At 35.6% G+C, this 11,899-nt stretch overlaps 4 protein-coding genes across 4 annotated transcripts in view; 1 reads left to right on the forward strand and 3 right to left on the reverse strand.

Annotated features, from left to right (window-relative positions):
* The window catches only part of LOC129790699 (transmembrane protease serine 9-like), a 776,474-nt gene that overhangs the window by 651,605 nt on the left and 112,970 nt on the right, over positions 1–11,899 (reverse strand). The gene's annotated exons all lie outside the window — the stretch shown is intronic.
* On the reverse strand, positions 136–1,784 carry LOC129790708 (uncharacterized). The gene is made up of 2 exons (XM_055828379.1): positions 1,685–1,784; positions 136–1,607 (listed from the first exon to the last, which is right to left on the reverse strand). The coding sequence occupies exon 2, from the start codon at positions 1,604–1,606 to the stop codon at positions 263–265; it is 1,344 nt and encodes a 447-aa protein (XP_055684354.1). The 5' UTR covers position 1,607; positions 1,685–1,784; the 3' UTR covers positions 136–262.
* LOC129790716 (uncharacterized) lies at positions 2,080–3,745 on the forward strand. Its single transcript, XM_055828389.1, has 2 exons — positions 2,080–2,176; positions 2,252–3,745. The coding sequence occupies exon 2, from the start codon at positions 2,253–2,255 to the stop codon at positions 3,438–3,440; it is 1,188 nt and encodes a 395-aa protein (XP_055684364.1). The 5' UTR covers positions 2,080–2,176; position 2,252; the 3' UTR covers positions 3,441–3,745.
* On the reverse strand, positions 4,019–11,640 carry LOC129790700 (dnaJ homolog subfamily C member 7). The gene is made up of 3 exons (XM_055828367.1): positions 11,353–11,640; positions 10,562–10,812; positions 4,019–5,447 (listed from the first exon to the last, which is right to left on the reverse strand). The coding sequence occupies exons 1-3, from the start codon at positions 11,445–11,447 to the stop codon at positions 4,324–4,326; spliced, it is 1,470 nt and encodes a 489-aa protein (XP_055684342.1). The 5' UTR covers positions 11,448–11,640; the 3' UTR covers positions 4,019–4,323.

Below are 11,899 nucleotides of genomic sequence, written 5' to 3' on the forward strand. Positions count from 1 at the left end.
ATTTGAAAAATTGGGAAAAATAGGTACCTACTGATGTTAACTGAAGAAATCTGATTTTCTAAAGATTGCAATATTTGGTAGGTAATAATTAATAAGATAAGAATCTTAACGACAATTTGAAAATCATTTTTTCAAATAAATTTTTATTCATATTTCTTTATTACAAAATGATATTTTACATGGATTTTTTTTTCTAGAATTTCTCTTAGGAAGTTTTAATTGTGAATAAAGTGAATAAAGTACGAAATTAATTATGTGGTAATCAATTGAAATCAAAAATCAGATAGGGTATAGTAGCACTTATATTCCCAAATAAATATATTCTATTGTTGAAATAACCTACTCCTGACCCTTCCACAGCTGGAATCATTGTTTCACACATGCATTCCAATTCACAAAAATTTACCCATATACCTCCTTCTGCACTTTTAAAACGAAAAATTATCAAATCATACGTCTCACTGAACCTGCATTTTCCGCTTGAAATTATTTCAATATTCTCCTCGGAGATTTTGAAATATTCTACATTTACCGTCTCATCTTTCTTAGCAAAAAATGCAAATCCAATCAACTTCCGTGGTAGAATAGTCTCAATTTCACATCTCATTAGGTACGATTGTTCATCCAGTTTAGGAACTTCATTGAAGGATGGAAGACTTAGTCCGAAGGGAATCATTGAATAGATGTATTCATTTGATTCATTTGGAATCCTCGGATGCCTTGGAGTACACTTGAATCCCATGCAGCTCTTTGATGATGACGAGGCATGCAGGCCATCACATATGTAGCTGCAAATATTCGAAATCTCCATTTGTGTGAACATTCCTGGATATTTTGCCAGAATTTTGCTAAAGGTGTAAATTTGCATGCTGGGAAAGCGAATCTCGTAGAATACTTCTCCAAGGATCAGACGCAGATTCTTAGCTGAATCCGATTGAATGTTCTTTTTCTCGCAATTCCTCTTTGCCCACTTCATCAGTACGTCAAATATTTCAATTTCATCGCAATTAATCAGAGAATTACAAGCAATCTCATGAAGATCTTTCAATGGGAGATCAACAAATATGTCCAGGCTGCTTTGATCATGGATAATGCACCAGAAATATCCCTCAATTTTCTTCATCATTTCCTTTGAAGCAGCTGAATCCGGAGAAAGTACATCCTTATTCTTGAAAATCATCATGCAGTTGACCTCAGATATGTTGGTCTTGATGTGATCCTCACAAATCTTCACCAGTGGTACCATATGGAATCTCTGGGCAAGCTTGAGGACTTCTACAGTCTTCTTGAACGTGGTGTCGTCACTCAAATTCATCTTCATGGTGTAACAGTACTCCAAAAAGGTCAGAAATGATGCCAAAGATACATCCTCAATAATCAGCTCATTGCTGTCCAGTTTCACGAAATTGAAGATATTGTAAAAGTCCCAACTGCACAAACTCATAATGAACTTATGCCCTGGCACCACAGTGTCTTCCGAGACTACTCTGAATGTAAAATCCGACAGGTAGTGGTTGTTGAATAGTTGGGAATATCTGGTTGTGTTATCCTCATTCCCATAATTCCATGCAAGCTCCGAAGACGCGTTTCCGGCATTTCCTTCCATTCTACAAGTAAAATTTGTTTTATGAAAAACAGGAAAAAGTATAAAAATGAAAATTAAAGTTTTATATAGAATCTATACCTCTATAAATCTTTTTGTAGGCCTTGAGTGTGCACAAATCAACCAACGCTCAAACTCAATCTCATCACTTCTGAAGGAAATATGTAAAGATAAATGGAGAAAATCGCTGACGTTCACAAAAGCGCGCGAAGCAACAAAATATCCAGTATATCAGGGGAGACCGGGGAAGATTGAATAAATGTGATGGAAAAGGAACAACAGGTAAAAGATTATTTTTTGTGGAAATTTTTTATCTTTGATTTTATAAAAATAAATAATCAAATAAAAAAACAATCCACGCTTTATTTTCTTTTTAATAGAGTATAATCCATATAATTAAGTAAGACAATTGAGTATTCAAGTTGCCCCGGTCTCCACTAGAATTATACGACGACATTTATGTAATTTTTAGTTCGTTACTGCACGTGTTTCTGCAAACATTGCCGTTTTTTCGTCCCTTCATTTTAGTTTTTTTTTCTCATTAATTGCTAACCCCAGAGAAGATTTCAAGAGGTAAAGAACATTTCAATTTACTCTTTTTACCAATTTTATCCTTTTCCTTTTACAAAATTCATTTTATCTTTATAGAATGGAAGAAAATACGTCTCCGGATTTTGTGTGGAATTATGGGAGTAAAGACTTTTTAACCGGATATTCCCAACTGTTCAACAATCCCATCATGTCGGATTTTACATTCAGAGTAGTCTCGGAAGACACTGTGGTGCCAGGGCATAAGTTCATTATGAGTTTGTGCAGTTGGGACTTTTACAATATCTTCAATTTCGTGAAATTGGACAACTATGAATTGATCATTGAGGATGTTTCCCTGACGTCATTTCTGACCTTTTTGGAGTACTGCTACACCATGAAGATGAATTTGTGTGACGACACCACGTTCAAGAAGACTGTAGAAGTCCTCAAGCTTGCCCAGAGATTCCATATGGTACCACTGGTGAAGATTTGTGAGGATCACATCAAGACCAACATATCTGAGGTCAACTGCATGATGATTTTCAAGAATAAGGATGTACTTTCTCCGGATTCAGCCGCATCAAAGGAAATGATGAAGAAAATTGAAGTATATTTCTGCAACATTATTCTTGATCAAAAAAGCCTGGATATTCTTGTTGATCTCCCATTGAAAGATCTTCATGAGATCACTCGTAATCCTCTGATTAATTGCGATGAAATTGAAATATTTGACGTACTGATGAAGTGGGCAAAGAGGAATTGCGAGAAAAAGAACATTCAATCGGATTCAGCTAAGAATCTGCGTCTGATCCTTGGAGAAGTATTCTACGAGATTCGCTTTCTCAGCATGCCAATTGATTGGTTCACTGACATACTGGCAAAATATCCAGGAATGTTCACCCATGATGAAATTTCAAATATTTGTAACTACATAACTCATGGCCAATTTGCCTCATTGAATTACTCCATGGGATTTAAATGCAATCCACGGAAACCAGAATTTGATTTTCGTTCAATTATTCCATTTGGACGAACTGTACCAACCTTCTGTGGAGCTCCTAAAATGGACCAAGAAACATTGGATATAAGATGCGAGATTAAAACTTCTGAATCAAGAAATCTGCTTGGATTTGCCTTGTTTGCCAAGAAAGGTGAGACGGTGAATATTAGATCGTGCAAATGGACATATTCATCGTACCGCGGACATGGTAGGAATTCCTACACTGAGTGCGATATTATTGCCAGTGGAAAATGCAGGTTCAACAATGACTTTGATTTGATAATCTTTCGTATTAAAAATCCATAAAATCTCAACGAAGTCATTCAGGTTATATGACCTACAGATTGGAATGCTATTGTGATAAAAGGGTTCCAAGTGTGAAAGGATATAATATTGACCAGCATGGAACTCGTCTTAAAGCGACGGCAATGGGTGGTATACCGTATATGATTTTTAAATTCGATTCATAAATCATATGATTTCCTACTTTATGTAAAAATTAAACTTCCCAAAAGAACTTCTGCAAAAGAGGATTTTGAAGAAATCTTTCCATTTTTGTAAACAACGAAAAATTAACTAAATGAATTATTAAAGAAAAAATGATTTGAAAATTGTCGTTTGGATTCCGTCAAGAATGATCTTAAGACTGATGTTAATCCTATTTTTTTCCACCTTAAACCTTTGTATAAGATTTTCATCTATATACTCGTTGGATAGTATGTAGCGGAAATTGGACAATATAATCTGTTTGCTCATTGATTTTTTTCTTACCTGTTCCATTCTGTAAGAATAAAATATCCAAATCATTCTTTGAACCGTTTGAACCCCATGCAAAATCGGTCAGAGTTCAATGCCCAGCGATCACCAAGAAAACAACATTTCCATTCATTTTTTTATTTCCTTTTTTTATTCATTTAATCCATCAATATCTTAGCTACGCGCACAAACAACGTCTGCCTGCGAACGGCTGAAGGAAAAACTTTCGGAAATATATTGTGGGAGTGGGGCAGGGGTGTATGTAGTATTATGTAGTATAATTAGGGGGAGGGGGAAGTTGGTTGTATGTATTACATTTTGTGGAATTTTGACTTTTACGCTCATAGAGGTTTTTCTTTCTTATTTTTTTTCTCATTTTATTTTTTAAATCTTCATCTACCTCCCCCCCTCCTAATTTCTGTGTATGTTACGTCTATTGGAATTGGAAATTGAATGTACCACCATTTGTAGAGAAGAAGAATCTCTGGAAGGCTTCCGTTGGATCAAAATCCCCACCGGAATCCTCAATGTCATGCCCATTGTCGTAGCGGGCCTTCTTCTGTGGATCAGAGAGCACTGAGTATGCCTGCCCCACTTCCTTGAACTTCTTCTCTTGCTCCTTCTTCTCATCATCCGTGGAATTTGCATGACGATCCGGATGATGGATAAGTGCACGCTTCCTGTATGCCTTCTTTATCTCATCATCCGTGGCATTCTTGTTGACACCGAGAATTTTGTAGTAATCCTTCCGCTTTGATCGCTTCAATGCGAATTTGGCATCACGCAGGAGTCCCTTAATCTCCGCCGTTTTCTCCACTTTGAGCGCCTGCTCGTAGTCACGCACCGCCTCGTCGTACTCCTCCAATTCTGTGTGACATTTGGCACGCAGGAGAATTGCCTTGAGATAGTCACTCTTAATATTGAGTGCTGCATTGCAATCACGCACGGCATCCTTCTTCTGGTCCAATTTGTACGACATGAGAGCACGATTGTAGTACAATTTACCATTCACCTCGCGATTTAGCTCATCAATTTGCAATGCTTCCGTGTACGCTGTATGTGCATCACGGAATTTCCCAGATTTAAACAATTCATTCCCACGATCCTTCTTCTCCTTCAGCTGTCGCGTTTTTGTGCGCCAAACTTTTGCCTTCTGATGATCCGGATCCAGCGATAGGGTACGCTGGAAGTGGATTAAACTCTTGTCGAGATTGTCCTGAAAGTAGAGGCACAGCCCACGCACGTACACCGCATCGGCAGCCGTTGAATCCATCTTCATGACATTCACAGCAATATCATTTGCCTCATCCACCCTTCCCAGCAATGCCAGGCATTCAGCTTTCAGCAATTTATACCGCTGGCACGCCGGTGCGATCTTCAGTGCACTATCCATCTGGAACACAGTCGTGCGATAGTCTTTCTTCCCATACGACGCAACACCCTTCGCTTCGAGCTCACGCAATTGCAGGACACTCTTCACCTCCATACTCAGCGCTGTACTCTTTGGCTCCACATTCAGCAGGGCCTTCACTGCTTGTTCTGTCGCCACGAGATCTCCTGCAATGCAAATTAAAAAAAAAAAACAAATAAATTAACATTTTATTTATTATTTCTTAAAGTTTTTTTTTAATTTTGAGTTCTTTTTGTTGGCAAAAGAATTTTTTTTAGCTCTTTTAGAGATTAATCGGATTAATCAGTGGTGTAGGTAGGTCAGACAGGGTGAGTAAGTATCTAATCTAAAAATATATTTGAAATTCATACGATTTAAAAAGTCAAAATAAATTATTTTCAGTCTAAAAATTAGACAAAAAAAAAGATTTTAAACATTGGAGATGTAAATTCAAACATGTAAGACAAAAATTGCCAAACGTTAGAAAAAAACTATCATCCTGTAGCGCCCGACTCACTATCCAGCGAATATTAACCTGCTCATAGAGTGAGTACCCTTAGATTGGCGGTAACTGTAACGGCGGCCCACCCTTGGCAACGGCTTCTGCCTCTAGGTTACAAACCCTCAAATAGGTGAGAGAGAATACGAGAATACTCAAGAGAATGTAGGAGAGCACTGAGAGAGTAATTAGATGAGAGAATGGCAAAGAGTGCTGATTAGTGTAGAACGGCAAAGAGTGCTGATGTGTGTAGAGTCGTGGAGAGAGTTAGACGGAGCTCAGCCTTGTGCGGGTATGGCTGCAAGCTCAAAGTGCTCTGTAGGTTTTAGTTTGAGGACTACGAGGGTTGAGGTTACTAGAGGAGATGACCAAAGCCCCCTGTGGCGCCCCTCTATTCAGGGCGCCACAATCTTTTGGGACACGAATGTCAAATGTAAGAAATGAAACATTATACGTTAGAAAAGAAAAATGACAGTTAAACGTTGAAAAACATCAAATATTAAAATTAACGTCAACTGTTTAAACGACTGTCAAACATTGAAAAAACTGCGAAGTTTGACTAAACGTCAAATATTAGAATTAACTCCAAATGTTTAAATAATGTTAAACGTTGGAACAGAAAACAAAATGTTAGAAAAATGAATTAGAAAATTCTTTTCTATTTGACACTTCTCGCTGGAAAATCAATACAAATATTTATTAGAAAGGAAATATTTTTTTTCTGATGGTTTATTCAATTTATTTATCTTATCGTGAAAATGCGCGAGTCTCGCTTATCTTTTGCATACATTTATAGCTTCTATATAGTATAATATTTATGATTCTGATGGTCAATCAGCTTGATAGAGAGCTACTGTTGCTCTCTCAGAAAGATTTTATTTTTTGAAATAAGTATAAAATACAGCTCATGTCATAAGATAAACGAAAATTTTTATTTATTCTTACTTAAAAGTATAAAGAATAGAATATTTCTTCTTCTTCAGCACCTGTTAAAAATGACCTTTAACTTATGTATGTATAATATCAATTAATTTAAATGAGAAATCAAAAAAGATCTGTTAATTGATTCATCCGAAATTCTATCAATTCAACAAATTGGCGGATAATTAATTTTTCTGCTGTGATTTCTTTTTTTTTTTCAATCATAACATCTCTGTTTACAAAACGTCCTAAATTACTCATATAAACATTTTTTTTTCTCAAGATAAACAACTTCTGCAAAATCGGCTTTTGTATAATCAGAAGAAAGTTTCAATTTATATCAACATTTTATCGGCACATTTCTAAATATTCTGAAAGAATTTATTCTGTGTTATAATTTTTATCCGTGTTAAAAGGTCACGGATGGGGGTTTAATCATACATTAAGCATGAGCTTAAATGTAATTATATTCACCACAACAGACTGAAGAACGAAACTAAAGAGAGTAAGGAAAAAAAAGAGCTGGAAAGTTGACAAAACAACTTAATCCTTTATTTTTGGCATTAAATTTCCCTAAAATTATGTTTTAAATCAACATAGGCGCATATAGCCCTAGTTGTTGCGCGTCGTGAAACAAGTTCATAGTGATGATAAATCAACATATTACAAGGAATTATTTCAACGCTCAGAAAATGCATAAAAATAAATATTAACGAACGAAGAACTTTAGTCATTTTTAACAAACAGATAATTATTTATCCATTTTAAATAACGAAAGTTATCAGTGGCGCTTAAAAGAATATTGTGATTATTCAATGAAAATAAAATAATTGATTGAGGAATGTCAATATACTAGATAGCTCTTTAGGAGATTAGGGGTGTCAATAACTAAGTTTTCTTCTATTAAAATATGAAAGCATTTTATAAAATTCAATATAAAATTGAATAAATCTCCTATCTTTTGTTCTCGTGCTTTTTTGAGACTTTTATGAAGCAATTGTGTGACCCACATTATTCAATAGTCTTCCCTCGAATTTTAGAGTTTTTCAGGGGCGAAAAATGCCTTTTATTTTAATAGAATAAAATAATAAAAAAGAAAATTAAAATACTTCTTACTAAAACAAAGTATACATATCAGAAAGCCCTTTTCACGATAATTTCGATCAATCCAAATTACTATTGATTGTTCTCGCCAGTGTGAAAGGTTCTATTTTTGGTACAGAGTAGGTGAAGTATTTACCCTCAAACTGTTTGTCAAAGATGAAATATGGAAAACCCATTGATGGATGGATAGAAGTTAAATATAATAAATTACTCTCATGGAAAAAAAAGTTTATAAAACTGACGGCCTATAAAAGTAAATTAATTTGTAATTTATTAAAATCAAATTAATTGAACGGAATTGAAATTAAATGAATTGCTCTTGTGCGGAAATAAACAATGCAATTGCGCATTTTTTTCTTCTTCTTTTAGAGCATCTCTTCTCAATTAAATAACGCATAAGGCTGTTGAATTAATTACAAAATATTTTTCTTTGCCTCAGTTAATCAATAAAAAAAAATGATTTTACCTGTGTATTAGTAGGTTACATTGCGTGTTAAATAATTAAAATAAAAATTATATGGGTTAATTAAATATGCATTGCCACCCATTTTTCTTCTCATTTCTCACATATTTTCCAATAAAAATCCATTCACTTTTTTAATAAATTTATTATTTTATTTGTTTTTGCGTGGAGGCCACTCAATGAAGTCCTCTTTGTTGTATTTTACAAGTCAAGAAAAATGTTTCAACGTGTGGCTTTTTTCTTCTCTCCTCAAAAGCATATTGGAGTCTATTTTTTTTGTATAATAGCATTTCCTTTATCCATAATTTAAAGAAAATCTGGCAAGGAGAAAACGTCGGAGAAGTGCAAAAATACATCAGAGAATTTTACCTTGAAGAGAGGAGATTTTAATTGAATATTGTGGGAGAGACACAAAAAGCAATATTATTGCTTCCGTTTCTATGTAGACCTCTTCTCGTTCTCTGCGCTCTCTCATTGCGTAGCAGCAATCAAAAATAGCTACATGAGAACCCTGTCAGGTACTGTGAGAATATTACTGACAGAACCTCTTGAAATAGCGCTAAAATTATCTTTCTCTTCTAAATCATATTTAAATTTGGCGAGAAAGGTGAATTTTTTTTAAAGAGAAAAGAAAATTAAGAAAGTCAAAGAAATATTTTTCAACAAATCCCCCACACGAGGAAAAAGTAAAAAAAAATCTGGGGGCCAATGCCGAGGCCAAGAGGGAAAAAAAGAAAAATCACAATGATTTGCGTAAATATTTATCACTCAATTGGTTATCTATCAGGCAGAACACGACAGAATAATTTGGAAGATTCCGTTGTGAGAAATTTTTGCGTAGAACTTCTTGGTGATAATTTGGCAATATTTCATCTACCTTTATTCTTCTTCTTGCTTCTTCTCTTCTTCACACGATTAGCCCCTCACAACTCTTTGGTGGAAAAGTTGAAGGACATGCTGAATAGCAATTTATTCTCTTTATTTTTGATCAGGGCCAATAGGAAGAAATTTTCTCATAAGAATATTTTTTATTCTTATTGAATTCTTGTTATTTTGAGCCCCTGAACAAAGGAGTTTATTCTTTCTTGTATGAAAAACCCCTCAGACAAGGAAATAATCAAAAATAGTCTATTTTATAGAGATTTAAAAGAGGATAAAAAATTGCCAAAGAAATTTCCGATTTTCTTCATGGGTTAGCTGAGAAAAGTCCTCAAATATTTGTCAAAAATTTAAACAATGACGTCACAAATGTGTTTTGGTCTCTTTAAATGCATGAAGCACAAAGAGCTTATCAAAAGTTATCGATGAAACATCAATGCAAATGTTTCACTCATTAAATGAATAAAACAAACAAAATTGTGACGTCATTGTTTACATTTTGCGCAAATTTTTGCCGAGTTTTCCCAGCTAACTCCCGTAGAAAATATTTAGAAAGGCTCTTTGACGATTTCTTCTTCTTTCTTGACCTTTTAAGAGCTCATGCGTAACCTGATTGATTCCTCGAATGAAAGCTCATTCCCATACAGAAGCGAATAAGCTCCTTTTATCCCATTAAAGCTTCTCAGTAAAATTACAATAAAACAAAAATTCTTTTGAATAAACTTTACAGGATTTTCCTTCACCGCAAAATCTCTGATTAAATGCCAACTCGTGCAAAATAAAAAAAATAGTCAACTGATAAGAGAGAACTGGGAAACTTTCCAAAGCAGGAAGAAGATAATTTAATAAGACTCCAATAGCCTCAAATAAATTCTCACACCGTTCTATTCTGCGATTATTTTCGCACGTCAGTGTTGTGAAATTTATTATCAAAACTCTATCTTTACATCGCGACAACGTACTTTCGTGTAATTTCTTATAAATTATCAAATTCTGACAAGAAATTGATCATGGTTGTTGTTAGTTGGAGAGAAAGTTCTTTCTTATTTTTTTTTTATTTTGCATGTAAAATCAATGAAGAAAGTCAAAATATTAGAAACAGGAAATAAGTTATTAGCATTTTATTGAATTTTAATTGCGAATTTCTTTCATTCTCAGCTGTAAAAAAGTCTCCTAATTTCCACAAATTTTATCTAAATTGATTATCAAGTGGGGCCTTCGGGGAATTCGCTATCTGACGCAATTTTGCAGATAGAGAAATTAATATAAATTGCAAGGAGGAGACAAACAAGCGAGAATCCCAAAAGGTGAGTCACGAGTCAGGTCGGGGGCTCTAATTGCCACAGTAAACACAGGCAAATTCCAATCTTTCAATGAGTCTACGCCGGGTGAAAAGTTAAGGAAAATCAACTCACCGAGCATGAGGCAACACTTGGCGATGCGTATGAAGCCCTTGGAGAAGTTTGGATCCAAATCCACAGAGTGTTTTGCATCGCTGAGTGCTTGTCTGTAGTCACCCAGCATCATGTGGCAGGCAGCGCGATTCCCGAAGAATGCCGGGAGATTTGGGCAGAGAAGAATGGCATCGGAGTAGAGTTTGAGGGCAGCTTGATAGTTCTTGACCTTGTACTGCTCATTGCCCAGATCTTTCTTCTTCTCGGCGAGCCTGCAAAGAGAATGAGAGAGGAGGAGTTGTGATGATTTGTGGAAAAACACCTGGGAACTTTTGTCTCGCACAGTGATGCAGGAGTGAGTCATGCGGTACCGGTTCCAAATCACCCAGAGCTTGGCTGAGGATCAGCCCACGCGTGTGCTCATTCCCAAAAAGAAGGAAAAATAAATAAATTCAATAAACTTCCACATCTTTTTGTGTGTGCCTCACGCGGAAAGGTCATCCACTTTGTGAACTCATTACTTCCCCACAGTAACCAATCACAGGAGGCTCCCATGCGTAAATTCCCGGAAGAACTCTATGTCGTGGAGGAGACATGGAAGCGCCCCAGAGTATTGCGCAAATGTGTGAAAAATTCGATATATAAAATAGAAAGTCAGACTGTCTCAAAATAAGCCCTCCCTCGTTCTTTTCTTGGGGAGTCATTCAACCTCAAAACAAGCTAATTCTGCAATGTGGGGCAACGGGTGGAAAATTTTCTAGTCTCTCCGCCCCCCAAAACAAAAGAATCAAGTAAGAGAGAAAAAAACTCACGCGATGGTGTCCGTGAGAAAATCCTCCTCCATTGGTGTCCCACTTCCTGAATTCACTTCTTCCTCGTCTGAAATCACGATTGGGCTACTGTCCATTGTTTATCCAGACTCCACAGAACACCCGCGTGCACTTAAACTCGACACGGATGCGACCTTTCTCGCCAGGGAAACTGGGATTTTTGAGGAAAAAAATGGTCTGAATGTAATTTTATAAAGACCTGCCCCCAGTGAAAAGACTGCCAGAGCTTCTTGGATTCACCGTCATACGTTCTTATGGAAAGTGAGGGCGCTAATTGTTACTTAAGGGGAATATTGTGTCCAAGATTGAGTGGGATTTGGGAAAGTCCAAACACCTCAACGTACTCATCGATTCTCTGCCGAAATCCGCGGAAAAATTCGCGATATCTGTAGATAAAGTGACGAAAAAAATTGATTTCTTTTAGTTTATTTTTTTTATTTCTTTTATTTACGAAATAAAAAAAAATTATACAAATTATCTTTATTATACGACTTAATATAAATTAATAGACAAAATTATTAACAAAAAA

Source organism: Lutzomyia longipalpis, chromosome 2 (assembly GCF_024334085.1).
Source record: "Lutzomyia longipalpis isolate SR_M1_2022 chromosome 2, ASM2433408v1".
In the NCBI taxonomy this organism is placed as follows: Eukaryota; Metazoa; Arthropoda; class Insecta; order Diptera; family Psychodidae; genus Lutzomyia; species Lutzomyia longipalpis.